The sequence below is a fragment of the Anopheles coustani genome, chromosome 2 (assembly GCF_943734705.1).
Source record: "Anopheles coustani chromosome 2, idAnoCousDA_361_x.2, whole genome shotgun sequence".
NCBI classification, from domain to species: domain Eukaryota; kingdom Metazoa; phylum Arthropoda; class Insecta; order Diptera; family Culicidae; genus Anopheles; species Anopheles coustani.
The window spans coordinates 88,530,148-88,549,692 of record NC_071289.1 but is presented as its reverse complement, the minus strand read 5'-3'; the positions used below and the strand labels follow the sequence as shown (position 1 = coordinate 88,549,692).

At 44.6% G+C, this 19,545-nt stretch overlaps 3 protein-coding genes and 1 non-coding gene across 5 annotated transcripts; 3 read left to right on the top strand and 1 right to left on the bottom strand.

Moving 5' to 3' along the window:
- The first annotated feature begins 5,665 nt into the window (after positions 1-5,665).
- LOC131265279 (uncharacterized) lies at positions 5,666-6,368 on the top strand. The gene is made up of 3 exons (XM_058267540.1): positions 5,666-5,838; positions 5,916-6,185; positions 6,254-6,368. Exons 1-3 carry the CDS (start codon positions 5,666-5,668, stop codon positions 6,366-6,368), a joined length of 558 nt encoding a protein of 185 aa, XP_058123523.1.
- Positions 6,369-6,530: 162 nt separating this feature from the next.
- LOC131267742 (proteasome subunit alpha type-7-1) lies at positions 6,531-7,563 on the bottom strand. Its single transcript, XM_058270689.1, has one exon. The coding sequence runs from the start codon at positions 7,453-7,455 to the stop codon at positions 6,706-6,708; it is 750 nt and encodes a 249-aa protein (XP_058126672.1). The 5' UTR covers positions 7,456-7,563; the 3' UTR covers positions 6,531-6,705.
- A 422-nt stretch (positions 7,564-7,985) lies between these two features.
- Positions 7,986-18,740, top strand: LOC131267729 (protein daughter of sevenless). 2 transcript variants are annotated; one of them, XM_058270672.1, is made up of 9 exons: positions 7,986-8,159; positions 8,482-9,614; positions 14,210-14,516; positions 14,631-16,014; positions 16,316-16,385; positions 16,469-16,726; positions 16,806-17,054; positions 17,125-17,235; positions 17,334-18,740. In XM_058270672.1, the coding sequence occupies exons 2-9, from the start codon at positions 9,540-9,542 to the stop codon at positions 17,784-17,786; spliced, it is 2,907 nt and encodes a 968-aa protein (XP_058126655.1). In that variant the 5' UTR covers positions 7,986-8,159; positions 8,482-9,539; the 3' UTR covers positions 17,787-18,740. The 2 variants fall into 2 exon arrangements, with proteins under 2 accessions (XP_058126655.1, XP_058126654.1); XM_058270671.1 differs by having other exon boundaries at positions 7,986-9,614.
- Trnay-gua (transfer RNA tyrosine (anticodon GUA)) lies at positions 13,471-13,564 on the top strand. The gene is made up of 2 exons: positions 13,471-13,507; positions 13,529-13,564. It is a non-coding gene; the product is annotated as a tRNA-Tyr (tRNA).
- Positions 18,741-19,545: the final 805 nt, after the last annotated feature.

Genomic DNA, 19,545 nt, shown 5'->3' with positions numbered 1-19,545 from the left:
TAAAAACGAAATATAAAAACGCGAAAAAATGTAGAAGGAACGGGTTTGGGGTCCTTCATGCAATCCTAGTATAAGAAGCCTTTGAAAATCAAACTACTGAATGTACTGAGAACACTGCTGTAGGGTTCATAAGCAGGGCAAGTTGTGTGTGTGCTCCTGAAAGAAATCAAATCTATATATGGAAAGACGATAGAAATCAATTTTTTACACTCCCTCAACTTTACACACGTTTCATTTTCAAGAGATAGGGGCGAATTGGTTCAATAAAAAAACTGATAATTACATCACGCAAACCAGAGCATAAAATAGAAACAATGAAATAGCATGTGCTTGAAGCAGATACCAAGAAGTAAAACATCACAACACTATGCACCAAAGTGGAGAACATAAACAAGTGAAATCAAACTCCTTAGCGATATAACCGCCTGATGTCAGCAATAAATGAAAGTCTGTACAAGTCAAGTAAAACGAAGATGTTTAACATGAGCATGCGATGAACATGAAAACGAAAGAAAATGAAGCAAACGACAAGCAGGTGAGCAAAGAATGCACTGGGAAAGGTAAAACAATTCAGTACACAACAGATAAAATTTAACTATTTTTGTAAAACAAGGCCGAAATTTAAAAAAAGAACAGGATTCATAGGCAATTAGTTACCCATGACCGGACAAAAGAAAAGGATTATATAAATGTTTCGAAAATAGATAAAAATACATCAGAGCATTGTAACGCGTTAACCAAATTGGAAAAGATACTCATATGATATTTCAAAAAGGCATCACCACACTTGCTACGAACAAGGAACAGGCTAAAAAAAATTTATAAAGATCAAGAGGAAAAAAAGGAACGGCTTCTTAACTCAACTCAGCGTGTCGGTGTAAATGTACAAGCAAGTGCTAGTAGAGACACATAAAGTAAAAAACATGTGTTCCTCACTCAATATCTAAATCGCTACAAACAAATCCTCTATAGCGTGTTGTACTGTTAATGGAAAATTTAAACTCCAAAACAAACAAACGAAAACCGACGGTGCAATAACGCAGTACCTAAACCGACACACAACAAGGGAGCAACGCCACGAAAGCAGCTACTAAAGCATAAACACACAAACAAGTGCATAAAATAAGTGGACAAACAGAATAGAGCTATTTATTGGTAACGTACACCTTTCTGGAGTTGATTTTTATGAGTAAATAGCTAGAACTTGAAAGAAATTATGCAATGGGTAGTTTTATGGATTGTTTCACTTTAACATACGGTGGTAAAAATTGCGTTTTTTTGTTTCAAAACACGTGATGAAGTAGCCATGGTTACAACAGGAGCTATAAATAGCGATACTAAAACCAAACTGCATCCTTTTTCTTGTAGGGTTTACGGATGTGTCTATTTTGACCTTTTCGATGTCTGGTGGCGTTTTAATAATCTGGTGTTAATTGGCCAAAGCTGACCTAGCTGGCTGACATAGAAGACATCAGGCAAGGCTGCAGTCCTTCATGTTATTCAAGCATAAATGGGTAAGTTACAGAAATGTTAATTTTGGAAGAATTTTTACTGTTTCAATGGTCTCCCACAAACACTCAAAATAAATGACTCACATTTGATAAGGTTCTCGTCTCTATTGATCAATTACTCCCGCCAGTATGCTATGATAAGTTTTTCTGCTACTAATTTATTATTTTTTTAAGTTTGGTACCCGTGCAACAAACTGGGCTGGAGAAAATAATCCAAAGGTAGCTTAGGAAACAATGTTAAAGCTAAGTCAGCTTATCATGTAATCATGAGCTGAATCAGCGTACCATATGTAACATAACATTTTAAAAGGTTGAAGCATGCTCAGGGCACGTTGCGTGCTGTGGCCATGACGGCACGAGGTTGACATTTAATAAACGGCAGTTAATAACGGAAGGAGGTGTTAACTAGTGTTTTCGGTTGTGTTGTCAACCTTTGGGTCTTTGAATATTGTTTTATTAAATGAGTCGCTGCCATCGGAGGGCCAGTTGCATTCGTTCGTTCGAAGTGATCGGTACGATGTTCTATTGTAAAGTTTTCGTAAAAAAAACGAACGGCTCATCACAGGCATAGTGGTTTTGTACAACTACATGAAAATTGAAATCCGCGAGCAAAAGCTAAGCAATAACGCAAGCAAGGAAGAGCTACCCGTTAAGCTTGAGGAAATATCTACATTTTACCATTTTTATAGAGGTAACTAAGCATAAGATTTAAAAGGACACCGTAGAAGGTGTTTGTACATTTCGATCTTGTTACTTCTTTCAGTTTGACAAAATGAGGTTCCTTAGTCTTATCACCTTGTTTGGTTCACTATCGGTAGTATTGGCTGGTCCTGTAACACAAGTGCTTAATGCTGAGCACGAAACAAATATCCAAAAGCGACACTTGGACTCGCTTCCCACCGCCTTGGTGATACTGAATCGGCACAAACGTGAAATTATTTTTCGACCACTGTTCGTGTACCGGCAGCAGCAGATCCACCATCACCCAAGACTGAGTGTATACAATGCGGATAAGGAAGACCTCAACTACTACGCCAGACAGGCCCCTTCGAGTTTATTTCCGTTTTAGAATGGACAGTGCACGGGCCATTTTTTACTCAAAAGAAGTTACCGCGTAACGATGCTTGAAGAAGTATCAAATGTTTCAATCTGTTATGTTTTGTATAGTTAAGCTTATAGGAAAGTGAAGATATACCAGGTGTTAAGTTTTATAAAAAAATATATATGTAAATCATTAGACCGATAATCGTTATTTTAGTATTTTTCTGGGCTTTGCGTTATAGAAGTTAAAGATAAGGGAAGAAAACACACGCAGTGACTAGTTGGAGGTGAAAGAAATAAATAAAATCAATCAAATCAAACATATTAATATTTGATATTCGGCATCAAACTTAATTCGAAAAGTGGAATTTTAACGTGAACTGAGATGATTTCAATTAAACAAACACGTACCGAAGCTTTTTATTTGTTGTTCACATACAGAGTTAATACGTTAGTACTAAATCGTAAAACCAACACAAGGGGCTTGGGGTTGTGAATCAATCGTTCTATTCTTAACGCGACCCCCAACACGCCATATGGCACAGAAAATCAACGTTCTGTAGTAGCAGAAATATGCTAAGTTGTATGAAAATGTCCATCCAGATAAATGCGTGATGTCTTAATTACCGAACAGCGCAGCAGGGCTTCAAGCAACCGGATAGGCTTGTCCCGGGAAACCCGATATTGTGCAATATATGACTGGAGGTAGGAAGCAGCTTTTCAGGGGAATTCTTAGCATAACGATTCATGCGCAACATTTTTCATCAATACTACAAGTTATATTTAGTCCTTGGAATGCGTCAGTCTCTGTTGAACGTATGTCAATGATACACAATTTTACACACACACGCATAGTGATGCTGTTCTTATGGTTTCATATTCGACTCGCATTTAAGCTGCAGAAAGAAACATCGTGAGTCGAAAATTGAACGTTTACTTGAAACTTACATTAAGAGCTTGAATTCCTACATTCAAATTTATTTTATGTACTAACACAGAAAGTATTTTTTGGAAATTGAATCTATTACTCACTATTAAGCAAACAACATACACCATATTCGTATTATTAACAAAAACGAGAACATATATGAAACATTATGCTCGCTACTAACAGTTTGATTACAATTAAACCTTGGGGTAATTTGAACATGTTGAACATTTTTCAATTGATTGATCGACGAACAATTATATTGCTTAATTTGAATGCTCAACATTATTTAATACCTGTGTTTTTTTTACATTTTTTTCCGATGTCTAAAAATAGGAAGTCCAATCATTCATCATGGATCCTAGCGGCTGATTCAGCGTGGCATTTGTCTCCGGGGAGGATGGAAATTACGTTCACGAATCGAAAAATTTGTGGATTTTTTTTCTTCTGATAGGTGCTAAATGGTTAGTATGCTCAAGATACCCGATTGGAGGTATAAATGTGGCCATTGTTTATCCGGTTAGGTATCAGTTCGAAACACGCAGCAGCATAGAACGGTCGTGATAGAGCACACAGAGCGGTACAAGAACTTGTGATAATCCAGAAGAACTCTGCAAGGTGGAAAATACATCCAGAACTTACTCGTCGTGGAAATTAAGTGAAAGCAAAAGTTACTAAAAGCAGTTAAAAATGAAATTCAATATGCAGGTAAATGATCCTTGCCGAATCTGAGGAAGTGAACATACATCGGGTGAAAGTAATAAGTGACTAATAACATTTTTGCCTACCTACCATTTCAGGTGATTTCCGCGGTGATCCTCTTTGCGATCGTAATTTGTGGTACGATTACGTCAGTCCGAGCGGCTCCTGCGAAAGATATTACGCCAGCAAGCCACGAGCAGCTTCCGATGGATGCAGACAGTGCAATTGACATACCCAATAACAACCCAGCGGTTCGAAGCAAGCGTGCTATCATCTTCCGGCCAGTGTTCGTCTATCGACAGCAGCAGATCAAGAAGCAACTGGTAAACGATAGCGTAAAGCTGTCGAAATCCAACCCAGACAAGATAGACTTCAACTACTACGCAGGACAGGAACCGTCTCGGCGGTTTTAATTCGAAACCCCGGAAGGAAGGACACAATCGACCGCCAAATGTGCGAGTCGACCGGGTGGCGCGATGTATCAAATGTGATAATGACTTGCAAATTAAGTAATCTTCTTACGGAAATTATTTATATTGAACACGATGGACTTATTCCACCGAGTAGATTTAAATGCTTCTTTTAGTTAAGGTATGCTAATAAAACAAATTGTTGTGTTTTTCTACAATTTCCTATGTCTTTAAATTTCATCAATTTGTAATCAATCGAGAATAAGACGCTAGAATGCGCGAGAATATCACACCTCTAGGTTTGTTCACCTTCAGCCAGATGTGTTTCGGTCGGTTTGAGAAAGAACCCAGAACACACTGGAGAACTTAAGAATATCGAACTAACCCTTTACGATCGGATTCGAGTCCAACCGTTCGATGCTAAAAATACGTACAGCGATTTCATGGGCAGCCGTGAATTAGTGTATGAGGGCAGACGCACGCACGCAAGTTCAAACTTGAATGAGGCCACACCGTAAAGTGTGAAATTTGGAACCGAAGGAAAGGATCGCACATTCGCTTTCTCTGAATGTGTTCCGTGCCTGGGAAGTTAGGCCACTTTCCTAGTAGTTTCTATGTTTGTTTCATTTGGTATAGAAGATCATCACCCAAGTGGGTCAATTCTTACGGGCACGTGCTAACATCAGAGACATTTCACCGCAGGTATCGTGATGCATCTGAAAGTAGGCTTTTCGAAAAATTAACTTCCGTTGACTCACGTTTTAAACCGCATTTGTAATTCTAGCGTTATCGTTACCCATGGCTGCTGGTACAGTGTCAGCATTTAGCACAGCCGGGCAGGCTCCGCATTTGTCTACGGGGCCACGTTTCCTTCCTGCTCCGGGAGATGCTAATTGATTCGGTCAACATCATGACGCAGAGTCGTTGGTGCGCACTCACTCGCCACGAACCAGCTACAAGAACGCAATTTATGCTAGCCTGTTGCATCGGCTTGCGCTGTCGTGAGGCAGTTTGTGTGCTAAAAGCTTTGAACTAATAGACGTGACCGCTCTGATTCAGGGACAGTACAGAAAATGCCTTCTTCAAGGGTGGATCGGTGGTCGGTGGGAACGTTATTGTTCACCGTGTTCGTGGCAAGTTTACAGTGGTCGGTAGTGCTAGCTGCTGCATTCTACTATCCATCAGATGGATATCAAACTAATCAGTACTACTACAATGCCCCATCGGCGGGTGATTCTTGGGCGCAGTGCGTGAATCGTTCTTTTTTTCTGAAATATTATGTGCAGATAGCAACAAACTTTCATCCGATTCTTTTTTTTATAGACCTTCACAGAACGGTTATTACTACTCACATCCATCGAATTCAATTGCTCCCAGTGCGCCACAAAACGGGAATTTAGGTGGAAGATTTGATTACTACGGTGTACCAGGTTACGAAGATTATCGAACGCGTCAAGACAACCGGTACGCCTGGAACGATCCTTACGCCCGAAGACAGTGGAACAGTTACTACCAGCGTAACTACTACTATCCTTCCGGAAGTGCTGATAGCTGGAATGACCGAAGGGACAGTTCGCCGTATTATAGTCGAAGGTAGGACTGTTCGAGTGATATTTGTAAGGGGTTAAATGCTTACACTTTGAAACATATTTTTTAAACAGACGACAAGATTCAGGTCAACCAGTGGACATGACGACGCAAGCAACGACGCCTGTTCCTCTCCGTCCCAGTGTACCGCGGAAGAAAAAGCTATTTGTGCCTAATGTCTGGGGGTAACCAACACGAAATCAAATGGGGAACGTATCGGGTGGATGGAGTGAGAAGGGTGGGTTTTATAGTGCTTAGCTGTAATAAAAGTTAAGATTAATGTTTTTAAGTGGTGTGATGTCTTCTAATGAGCCTCTAATCGTTTAATGTTGCGGAAAAACATAGGCATGATTTCCGAAAATTACCTTACTTTATTGTATTCAAAAGAAAGAACTGACAATTGATTTTATCAATTAGAATAAGATGTATTTTAAACCCTCCACTTCAGACTTGATGCTCCCGAACCTTCCGTTTAGGCGTAACTAAGCACAACAATGCAGAGCTTCGAGGTGATACATTTGATAAATCATTTCTTTGCCTTTTTCTTCTCTGCCTCTTCCTCCTTGTCCTGTTCGATCTTTTTAACGTACTCCTCGATGGTTTGTGCATCCAGCATTCGCATCGGTTCATCGCGCTTCATGACCGCCACCTCGAGGTTCTTCTGTCCCGACTGTACGACCTCCAGCAGCGCTCTGATGGCCAGGGTGATGGTTCCTTTTTCCGTACTTACTGCTTCCGGCGAGTAGTGTTCCTCGAGAAACTCGCGTACCGTCTTCGCCGACCGGCCGGTAGCGTTTGCCTTCCACTCGCAGTAGACGCCGGATGGTTCCGTTTTGTACAGGTGCGGTACCCCATCGTAATCGAAGCCACCGATGAGGCACGAAATGCCGAACGGACGACGGCCGTTGCTTTGGGTGTGTTTTTGTTTCAGCTCCGCGATGTACCGGGTGATGTACTCCAGCGTTACGGGATCCTCCTCGGACAGCTTGTGCGACTGGCACTGGACTTGGGCGCGATTGATCAGCACTCTGGCGTCGGCCGTAAGCCCGGCGAAAGCCATCACTACGTGGTGATCGAGCAGGCAGATTTTACGCACCGTACGCTCTTCCTGCAGCTTCGCTACCGACTTCTTTTCCACGCCAAGCACAACAACATCCTTCCCGCGGACGCCAATGGCGGTGGACCCTTTGCGAACCGCTTCCTGAGCATACTCGACCTGCAACAGATGGCCGTCCGGTGAGAACACAGTAATAGCACGATCGTAGCGGGACGACATCTTTCAGCACAAATATTCTTTCTAAATGAATGTTTTTCCAAGCACGCCACTAGCAGTGCAGAACAACTTGCGATGAGAGTGCGGATTTTGATTGCTTGTAATGCCACAGTTGATACAACGTTTGACAGCCGCATCAGCTGTCAGTGGGGATGATCGAATCAAAACAAAACGAAATGTCAATCGTGCAGCGCTATAGTGATGGAAATTGAAGCTCCGGGAAGGGATTGGCTCTTTGAACTCTGATGAGCAAAATTGTTAATTCGCATTCGAAAAATTGACATGAAATCCTATTTAATTCCCAATCTCTGCCAGTTCAAACAACCTATTTCTTATGAACAATGAATTCCCATACAAATAGCACGAGGAGCTGTTCAGTATAGAACTGGGATCTAATTGAAAAGTTCTACGCTGGGATCGGATCAGTCCAGTCCAGTCGGGTCCGGCTCGGACAGCACATCCCTAGCTCGCAGGCAACAAACGCTGTACAAGAAAAGAAAAGTCGTCTGCTGCTGGTTGTTCATGGCGCTCCAATAGTCTTCGTCATTCATGTTTTAATTTTGGATGATTTTAGCTGCATTCGTTCGGAAATACAGTGCATCAACTCGCGGGTGGCGAAAAACACTTCAAGAAGATCGTCGTGGTTTCCCGCAGAAAGCGAAACGTGCTGTGTTGTGTTCGGTGTCGCCTGAAACGTAGCCCATATTGTACTTGTTCTTTGATTTGCTGGTTCTACCACCCCGTTGTTAAAGCACTGCACAATGCATTTAAGTGAAACGCTCAACACCGTTTGACGAAAAATGGTGAAGTGATTAACATAAAACTCTGTGTTAAGAGTGGAAATGGAAAGGAAGGCGAGCGCTTTACATGAGCAGAAATCTGCACATCGATCTTCGATTACTCGATCGTCTAGCAGAGGAGCGAGTGTAGCATAAACATTTTCCAGAACAAAGATTTCACCGTGTTATGATTCCGCTGGTATTTGTTTCGGAAACGTGATAAGATATCTCGATTGTTGTTATTCTCCAGCTAGTGCAAATCTGAAGGCCTCGCAGCCTCATCCGATGTTTTAATGTGCAAAAAAGTAAACCTATGCTCCATTCTAATGGTGTCTGATTTGAGAAAAAAGTAAAAATATTAAATAAGCTGTGTTGCCTGTGCCTTGATGTGCATGTGTGTATGTCTACGACCGTGCCCGCACTTGAAGCTCCGACTGGATCATGCAAGATTGATAAAAGAGTTCTCGGTAAACGACGCGCACGAGTCGCGGGGTTGTTTGTTTGTATATAAATTTATACAATCGTATGAATCAACCGCAGCACTAGCAGCAGCAGCAGCAGCATTCATTCCGGCAGCATTTGCAACTCGTTGTCCGACATAAAAACGGTTTACTTTGTGCGGGCTGCGTCAGAAGATCACTTGACGACGGCGACAGAAAGGGAAGCGGAACGGAGCTCATCCGGCAAAACGAAGATGAGCATAAACAAACCGACTTTCTCCGGCGGTCTGACGATGCCGGACGGGAACTGCGACACCAGTTACTAAATAGCGCACGTCGACCTTTGGAAATGGATGCACGTTGGAAAAATGCATCGCAGTCAACAATAACAGCCAAGACACAACCGATCGATAGCTGATGGTGGACGTTTCAAAACTCTGGCTCTTATTGCCCTCACAATTAGATTTAATTTTATAAAAGTCAGCAACCTTTTACGTTAAGCATCAATTCTGAGGTTCCTGCGGAGAGGTGACTCACGAATATTACCTACAAAGTAACAAAGCAAAGTTCGTTTGAAAATAGAAATTAGCAACCGATAGACATCGATTTGCATTCATCCCAATGCGGTCTGCTCTGGGTGGAATCCGCAACGTAGAACCTTGAAGCTGATTCGCGAAACAAAGCACTCCTCTTACGTCGTGAAACCTACCGTGAATTATCAACCGATCGATCGAAGCAACCATTCGGGCAGAAACGAACGACTCCAGCCAGCTGGTGGGGACCGTAGAGAACGTGAAATATACCGGCTGAAGACGGGCGAATAAGAGGAACAGAAAAGCATCGTAACGATAAGAATCCCTCCAACCAGATGGCAACGAATAAAGAAGTCTACCACGAGGGCTGGCTCATCAAATCGCCACCGACGAAGCGAATCTGGCGTGCGGTGAGTCATAGTATTATTTTATTATTCGTTTTCCTTTTCAGAATCCGCCATTCCCGCGCCACCTCTGTGACTCGCACTTCCCTGTCATCGTAACGTCATGCTCCGTCTAGGTGTCTGCGCTTTTGTCGTCGACGCGCCTACATTCGCGATTTCCAGTGGGACCATCCGGTCCCGCTCCATTGCTACGGCCTTGGCCAAAGCGCGACCATGGTCTTGCTAATTGTTATGGAAAAATGGAAACCAGCCATAGCACTCCACTATGTTCCGATGTACAGATGCAGCTGGTTTTTTATACACCAAAAATATTAAGCTGATCAGCTCTTGCCATGGAATGAAACATGCTGTCGTAGTTAAGAAAGTAGAAAGCATACAAGATTCTCTCAAATCCTCCACACCGGCTTAGACAGCATTCTAATGACTGGCTGGACAATTGAGGTAAAAGCTAGCTGCCTGGAAAAATCAATACCATTTTCCCTCGATTGCACATCTGTTTCGACAGGGCTGGGTCAGCAGTGAGCCAGTTTTGTTCGCAGCTGATGATGTCATAGGTACAAAGGTTTAAATGCAAATTACGGCCAATATCCCCCGTGAGAGTTGACTCGCCAAGCAACCAATTTGTCGGGACATTATTGTGTTTATCAAATGCAACATTCTCAACCACAAAGCATAAGTTGTATGTTTTCGGGCTGGCTAGGCTATAAACTCGCTGGATTGAATCAGTATCACCATCTGAAGGCAAAACTATAGGAAATCCGAGAATGAAACCCACCCGTCCCGTCTAGTGCCGGATTGTGGCGGACCTCCGCGATTAAGACCGGCTCTAATTAGACTCCCATCAACGGACCCACCCGGCTTCACCGAAGGGGGACGAAGGGATGCCGGTAAGGGGCACACCGGACGAATCTATCGAAATACGAGAAATGATCGCGTTTTCACTTTACCTCCTCTTCTCGCGCGGCTTTCGCGCCCTGTGATCTTCGGATGAGATCTCCTACGGGGTTGTTCTCTTCCCGCGCGTCTTGTATGTATGAGCATCGTGCGTCGCCTGGCCGGTGTGCGCCCACCCAGGTCGAACAGAGCTTGTATGTGTGTGTGTGTTTGTGTGTTCGAGAAGAAAACAAATGTACAGGAACAAGATGTGCTTACCTTGAATTGGAAGCTGATCTGCCTATGTTTCCTGTTCGTCTTGGCCACCAACTCTACTTCCTCGGTGAGGCCATACCGCTGCACATGGTCCACACGCAGCCGCACGGCGAAGACTTTAACCGCTGTGAGTTGGATGTACTGGACCTTCACGGTGTTCATAGGGGATTTAATCTTTGGCGTTAGATTTCCTACAGCAGACTTGTCCACCTTGTCGGCGAAAGGGCGGACCTTGTGGAAAGTCGGAGTCATTAAACTGAGTCTGGTGTAACATGAGTTTACACGGATCCCATTTGTAGACATTTGATCGGGTGATGAACTGTGGAACTGAGTTCAAATGAATTCACGCTTACTTTTTATAAACACGCAATGTTCAAATAACATTCCGTAGGTTTTTAAAACCAAGTAAAACATTTTAACAGCTTTAAAATCTACTCTTTGAGGCATTTCATATTGAATAAATGAGGATGTTCGATATTGTTTGGAATTTTGTTGGTACAGTTGTTTCTTGACAGAATTGCATGCTAAATTTTGAGAGTTGTGTAATTGTTGGCAAGAAAATGATATTTACACAAATGCTTAGTATTTTTCATTGATACCGCAATGTTGTGGGCTGTTTGTTTAGGATCAAATTTGTTTACTGAAAAAAACGGTATATTATATAGATCATCGGTTTGTTTGTGTCTAATGGAATTTACTGGCTACTGGTCATCCAACAACCGTTGAGGCTGTCCACGGTGATATGCACCGATTCCAGTGCATCTCATCCCATCGTCGTCTTTATCGTCGGCGAGACAAAACTGATGCTTCTATTCATCTCTCGACGGCGCTCGGTGATGATGGGATCGCGATGATGGCCACCAATTTACTCCCACACGCACAAACAACCCAGCCGAGAACGGGGGACGGGGCGGGCGTATCGTGGGAGCTTGTGAACGCATCCATCCCATCCCCACATCCAGCCCGATATAGCATCCAATCCAATAATAAAGCGCGTGACCAGAGCGTTACGAGGATGGCCAGATAGTGCATAGTGTGCCAGGTACGGGAGATTCACTGTGGAAAACTTTACTGCGACGTACGACGATAGAAGGGGTAGAATGAGGGTGAGAACGGTTCCTCCTCTCGTTACCTCGAATAAACATGCTTCGTGGTTCCGTTGCCGTCGAGGTCGATTTAAAATGGGAGCTCGCTCGATTCGTCAGCACGATTGCACATTATTCTGCCGGCCATTTGTCGGTCTGAAGGTTTGGTGATGGTTCGTTTTTTGTTACTTTTGGCTGTTGATACTGCCCATGATGCGACATTAAATTGGGTATGTGAACTCCGTTCGTTGATTAAAGTGAATCAGAAGTTATCCTCCAACAAAAAAAAAAGAGTTGTGGGGATTGTATAAGCATTGAAGTGTCTTCATCTGAGCACGAAGACCAATGCTGAGGACACATTTAATCTTAATTAAACCATTCCAACGCGAAGGCTCGATGGATTGGGGATCACTTGGGAAGATGAGGATAAGACATAAGGAACGTAAGAGAGAATGGGGCATGTACCACGTATTTTGCTGAACGAATTTGGTCTCACATTTCATCTCCATCGCTAGGATGCATTTAAAATGTTGCCAGCATAAATAAAAGACCAGCACACAAACATATCGAATTAACCCATACCCATGATGCCCTTTACGAACGGATGCACTTTCTTTTCGCCTTGGGTGATGATTAAAGACTTCGAGTAAGTTTTCTCCCGTTCTATCGGCAAACGAACGAAGCATATTCGAAATAAATGTTTTCAAAATGTCCACTACCACGCCCCATTTGTTAATAATTAGCGAATGCTGCATCCCTTCACAAACGATCTACCATCGTTTCTTCGAATTGCGTTGTGTAGTATTTCAAAGATCAAAATGTGCCCATAATGATCATAACTGAACTTATTAGAATTAACTTAACTTAAAAATTTATAATACAGCCTAATATAGATATTTAAACAATTTCGTGAAAATGCCAAGTTTATTTGTAAACTGTTTGTGAACCGTTGGGTGTATAAAGTGGATGCTGCTTCTATAGTGGAGATGCTTGGCAAAAGGGTGTTGCTCACTGCAAGCCATTCAAAACGGTACCTCCTCTTATCAAGCAACGGTTCCGGTGGGATCGAACGGACGCTAACCAGACCCGAAAATTTAAGGTCTCTGCATAGTTTATCTATTCCTGCCTTGTCTAGCTGTTTTCTACTCTTCTCTTCGCTTCGCTTCTCTTCGTGTGCTGCATAAATAAACGATGTTTTTTTTCTTCTTGTGGTGGCATTTAAAGCATACGCGAATCTTCGAGCAGCGAAGGGCATCAAGGGGGCCCATCGGTTTGGGAGAGGGAGGTGTTGTTTAGTACACACCACCAGCGTGTTTTCCGTCGCCAGCAGCAGGAGGGTGTCCATTCACTTTTCTGTCCACCACAGGCGGGTGCCAAAGATGTTTTATTTTCTTCAGTTCATTCATTGGAATGGTTCAGTTCGGTCACGGTGCGTAGTAGCGAATGTTCGACTCGCGGTGCGTTGCGCGATAGAGTCGCGGTCCAAGAGTCGCGCAGAGAGGGAGGGCAGCGTCCGTTGGGGCGAGGGAGGAAGAGAGGAGCGCCAAGTCTAGCGCGTGCGTGTGTGGTTGGTAGAGAGGGGCCGTAGTGTATATACTGAACGGTAAACGGCCGGTGAAGTGTGTGCGCCTTCGATAGCTCAGTTGGTAGAGCGGTGGACTGTAGAGTTGTGCGAGAGCGATAGAAATCCATAGGTCACTGGTTCAAATCCGGTTCGAAGGAGTGTCTGAGAAACTTTTTTGCGAACTTTTTCGTACGATTTTGAACGTTGGAAAAGCGTTTCCGTTGGTAGAGTTTGTTTGTTTAAAAAACTTTTCAGGCTGGTGGCGATCGTTTGTTTTTTTGTTGATACCAGAGATGGAAGAAGGGTAGGGAAGGAAACGATTTCCGGGAATCAGGTTTTTTTTTCTCTGCCAACAACACCGTCAACGACAACTTGACGAATGATTCATTTAAAATTCTACTCGTGCGCTCTTTGGGAAAGCAAGCAGCAAAGACTTTGTTTATTGATTTCCAATGTTGGATGTTGCTTTGGATGTTTCCAGCGAACGCGCGACCGATGGACTCATTCGGACCGAAACACCACCCCCGCGGTCTCAATTATGTCATCGTATACTGTTGTTTCTCTGTGCAACATTGTAGAATGAGTCCCACACTTCTTCCCCCTTTGAGCCCCCGCCCCGCCATCCCGCTGTGTCGCGGTTTCATAGTGTGTCCATTTCGCGGTTTAAACGAACGGTTCCGCAAGACACGTCGTTTTGTGACGCTGTTTCCGAGCGTCCATCCTTATTGGCCGAGTCCGAACGATAAACAACGGTTTGTGTTTGTCTCACACGATTTCTCCTTCCTTCTTTCTTTTCCTTCCAGCGATGGCGAAGACGTTGGTTCACGCTGAAGCAGGGCGAACTGCCGGGTCAGTTCTTTCTCGAGTACTACGCCGATCGGAAATGCCGTAAGCTGAAGGGCACCATCGATCTCGACCAGTGCGAACAGGTGGACGCGGGGCTACGGTTGGACCGGCAGAAGGAAAAGTACGCGCACATGTTCGACGTGAAGACGCCAACGCGAACGTACTACCTGGCGGCGGACACCGAGGAAGACATGCGTGGCTGGGTGAACTGTATCTGCCAGGTTTGCAGCCTGCAGGAAACGCAAACCGTCGACGATCGCCCATGTGAGTGTCGGGGGAGAGGGAGGAAACGATAGTGTGTGCCCATTTTTGCACCGATATCTATTAATAGAGTAAACGCTTCTAAAATGGTTCTGTTTTTCGTCTTCCCTGGTGTAGATTATAACATCGGTGCGATCAACATGGCCGATGCGATCAATATGGCCGAAACGGTGGTGGAAACGAGAGCCCCTACAAGATCCACCGCGGGCAACGGCGTTCCCGCTGTGCAGCAGACGGAAACGGACGTGTCGAACGAAACGGAAACGACCATGCTGAATCACTCGGTGACGGCAGATGCTGCCATGGAGCAGCAGCAGCAGCACCAGCAGCAGGTTCCGCAGCCACAACCACCCGTTCAACAAATGCCGAAACGTACCGCAACGGCGGCATACAACCCGTACGGAACGTACCAGAACGAGGAGATGATGGGCTTGCGATCGATGGACTACACTAACCGAGAGACGATCATATGCGAGGCCAAGCTGGGTGGTGCGCATCCATCGCAAACGAATGCCGAAGCGTACTCGAACCTGGACGTGATCATTGAGCGATCCCAATCGCTTCGCGGGAAACCGGGTGGCAAAAATGGAGAAGCTTCGACGTCCTCCGCCACATTGCTCGCGAACGGAGGCAGTCCACTGGTGAATCATATGCGTACACAATCGTTGAACATTGAGCAACAACAGCAACAGCAGCACCATCGTAAGAAAATTCCGGAAAATTTAAAGCTCACCGAACGGTCCCCCTCGAACGCGTTTGATAGTGGGCCGGAGCAACCATCGCCGGCCTTAAGCACCTCATCCGGTCCCTACATACCGATCAGCGAGTGCTACTCGGGTAGTCCGGTAACGCCGCTCAATTCACTCGATCCACGGTTCTACGAAACACCCCGGAGCCACACCAACATTGGCTTCAATCTCGTCAACAACGAGCAACCGTACTCACCAAAGAGGAACAACGTTGGCGGTCAATCGGTCGGGCCTTCGTCGTTGGTAACGCCAACGGGAGCATCGGGGAAGATCGCTACCACTCCCGGCTCATCCGGTGGCATCGTGATCCCCCCGAGCAGTGGTAAATCGAGCCCGTCCGATTCGGAGAGTGTCTTCACCGATGATGAGTGGACGGCAAATGCCGCCGGAGGTGGTGGAGAAGGTGGCACGAGTGCCTCGGGTGGAAGCGGAGAAGGTGGCGCGAAGATGGGTAACGGCGGTACTGGTGGAACGATCGATCGGAACACCCGACCGTCGGACAGTTCCATCGAAAACGATGCCGTTGGATGGACGTATGTGCAGCGATTTTCCAAAGTTCCCAATACGGAGGAAAAGCAACAACAACAACAACAACAACAGCACCAGCAACAATCTCAGAAGTTGCAGCAAATCTCCGGATCTTCAGGGAATGGGGGGTCCACTATGGCCGTAGCTGCAGGCGCTGGGCCAGCAGCAGGAGCCCCGCCGAGACCACCGAAAAGAACGAGCATGAATTTGGAAGGAATCGAAAAGTATGTTGTGAATCATTATTAAACTTTGTATTAACATGGCAAGAATGAGATAACACAGAGCAAGTATGAAAAAGACCAAATTGTTTCATACCGGATATCGGTTTGAACACTTAATGTCGGTTTTGTAGTTCTTTGTAATCATCTCAACGAGTCGAGTCACATAGTTGTGAAAAAACTTTAGAGTCGTTAATTACTTACTCAACGGTGCAATAAGCAACCCACATTATTTGCCATAGCAACGGTTTGCTATAGAGGATTTGACGTTTACGAGTAATTAATGGGATTTTTCTTTTACTTTCAGGAGCAAAGAATTTATTTCATCCGATACGGAAAATGTTTCCCCCGCCATTGGACCGAAGGAAGCGTCTGCTGTGAGTATAATTTTGTTTACTCATGCTCTCTACCCTCTATCGTTTCTAACATTTGGTACTTTATTTTTCTATTATCGCCATAGCACATCGAGCAGTTTTACGATATTCCACGTTCCCATCAGCATCCGTACACCACCGGAAGTAGCATGCATCTGGCGGACGGTGACCTACTGTCGCCGCTCAGCCATTGCGATCTGGTCGCATCGAGTACGCCGAATTTGATCAGTGAATTTGGCGGTAGCCAGTGCGGTACGCTCGGACGCCCCCGTCCTCACTGCTACACGAACGCAGCCCCGACGAAGGTGGAGGGAAATGTGTTTCGCTTTGATTTCAGTGAACAGGTACAGGAGTTGTTGCTGGTTTTTTGTGTTGGGAATGTAGCTAACGTTACGCCGGTTTTCCCCTTTTGTTTTACTACAGCCTGACGCTTCAGCACCGGCCATCAATCGTCGCCTGAAGCCCCGTTCGACGTTGGATATCACGAAATCGATCGAATCAGTTACGCTGGGCGTAAAGCAGCAGCAAATTGCACTCGTTAATTCGACCGTTCCAGTCACACCGGTACCACCACCACCCCCGGCGAGTGGAGGGAGTGGCGGAAGTGGCCAACAACAGGCAGCCAAAAGTCCTCCGACCGTTGATCGCACACGTAAACCGGCAACACCAAAGGTAGGCCACAACGGGGAAAGTGAGAAGAGTTTCGTAGACAATCTGTTTATTTGTATATTCGTTCGAACAGTTCGGGACAAATTCTATGCGTCGCAAGGGAGGCCCCGTCGCGCTGAATCTAGCTTCGAATCAAGCCACGGAAAGTACCTATGGCAACACGCAGGACGCAAATATGTCTTTGGTGAGTCTATGAGGGTTTAAGATCAATTGGAATTGGAAATTGGAATTGTGTTATGATTTACTATTTCCTTTTCGCTCTCTGTCCCTCGCCCCTTTTAGCTGTCGGTGGTATCTCCACGTGCCGCGGGAAAGAACGAGGATCGTTTACAGTATCTCGATCTGGACCACTCGAGCAGTCCGCAAAAATCGAACTCCGCCAACACAAACTACTCCGGACCGAGCAGTATCGGTGGTGGTGTTTACAGCGGGACAAGTGGCTCCCAAAACCTAGCGGCCACTTCGTCTTCCGCCGTCAACGATGGTGGTCTCTCTGCCACCGGTTCGTCGGGAATGTACGGTGGTTCCTCGAGACACCATCATCATAATCATCATCATCGGGATGGAGAATCGTCATACGGAGCAGGAACGGGTGTGACACCGAAACCCGTGGTCCAAACCAGTCGCACACCGTACACGACGGTGGATTTTGTGAAGACCGATGCCTTCAACCGGGTGCGCGCCGACTCCGAACTAACGCGTGCCCAATCGCGGCTGAAAGATCAAACGTCCTAAGCGGTTGGGGCGATGAATTCAGGGCAACGATATCCATCTCTCTGTGTGTGGCTTCCTTTATTCGATCTTTCGCCTTTAAATAGCACCTTTTAAACCAGTACAGCAGTTTGTTCACGCTTCGTATCGCGAAAGCTTGATCCAAAGAGAAGGGCTCGAATAGAAGGGCATTGGCAAAACGAAGAAGTATGGAAAGACGTAAAACACGGTGAAAAGTGCGAACATAGTTAAGTGCAATTAATGCAATTTGCCTTATCTACTCTTACTCCATATAAGCTGTTAACGTTAGTATATAATCCAAACGCGGACGTAACAACGGTGTGAATGAGTTTGAGGGATTATTTTTTTAACAGTTTTCTTTTTTTTACCTTTTAACATACGCATGGGGTTGTGAAAAGCAGTACCCATCATCATCTAGAACAAATGCGAAGCGCGTTTATGTAAACGATCGAAAACACGGATCGAACATAGTAGCCTAGCGCCTGTGATTTCAAAACAACACTGAGACAAACATTTAACGACAAGAAGGTGCGGATAGACGAACAGATAGACTGCGTGGAATGGGAGGGGAAACCATTTGAGTACACTAGTATTTGCGTTATGGGAAGGGACAGAGAGACAGAGAGAGAGAATGAAGAGATGAAATTTTACATATTTCGGTTACTACCATATACATATACAAGAAACAAAGTAATCGGTGATTAATCACATTAGCATGACTTTAGAAATTAATCCACACTGTATTCGGTAGGAATACTATGCTTCCAGCTTTGAGCAAATTGTAACTGTTAAACACTCTAGCATGGAATTGAAACGAAACGAAAAGATGATTTTATTGTATAGAGATAACCACAAACAGCATTTTGGCTCCACGTTGCTCACGTGATTGACGTACCAGGACAAAAAAAAAAAAGATGAACGATGCAATCCATTTTGCGCTGCATTTATCAGTAAGGTTTTATTTTGCTACCGGGGATGAAATGAGCTCGATGCGGTAGCAATTCTTCTGCATTACAACATTCTTCATTCTTTTGTTACACTTGAGTAATGTATTTTCAATCTTAAGCTTCCATTTTATTTGTATCGTAACCAATACCACCACCGCCTACTTTGTAGAAAACCTAAACGCACGGAAGTGCGGTATCGGTCGGTTGGCTAGAAGTAAAACGTTTATCTCATGCTGATAATAAATCAATACAAATAGACAAAGCAGTTAAAACTAACGCATAACGAGATGTGGTATTTAGGCAATGTTTTATTGTTGGTTTATTTTCCGAAACTTCCATCTATAGAATATTGCAAGGGAAAGGGGATTACAGGCTTAAAGCGAGGGGTTTCCTAACGTTCAGACGAACACACGTCGGTTGCTTCTAGTGGTACATTTCTAAAGGGATTTTTATAAATATAAGTTACACACAAATATAAATATCGCCCAGTGGTAAGTGATCAATTCAGTAGCCTTTTTCCAAAACCAAGTTGTCCGTTTTGTAGGGTACGAAAGCTAAGGATCAAATATGGATGGCCGTACACTGGAGAGGGGAGGACACTGCAGGTGATTATAGTAACTGGTTTCTTATTCGTCCTATCTTCCCTTCCCCATCATCGACTTACAAACTAACAAGATGTGTATGTTTTCAGGTCTGATAGTCACACCCACGGCGACGGCGGTGTATTTACTTTCCCTTCACTTCCGTTTCGCGGGCTCAGTGGATAATGTAATCCTTCAGGAAATCCTGCTGTATATTTCTGCAACGAAAACGAA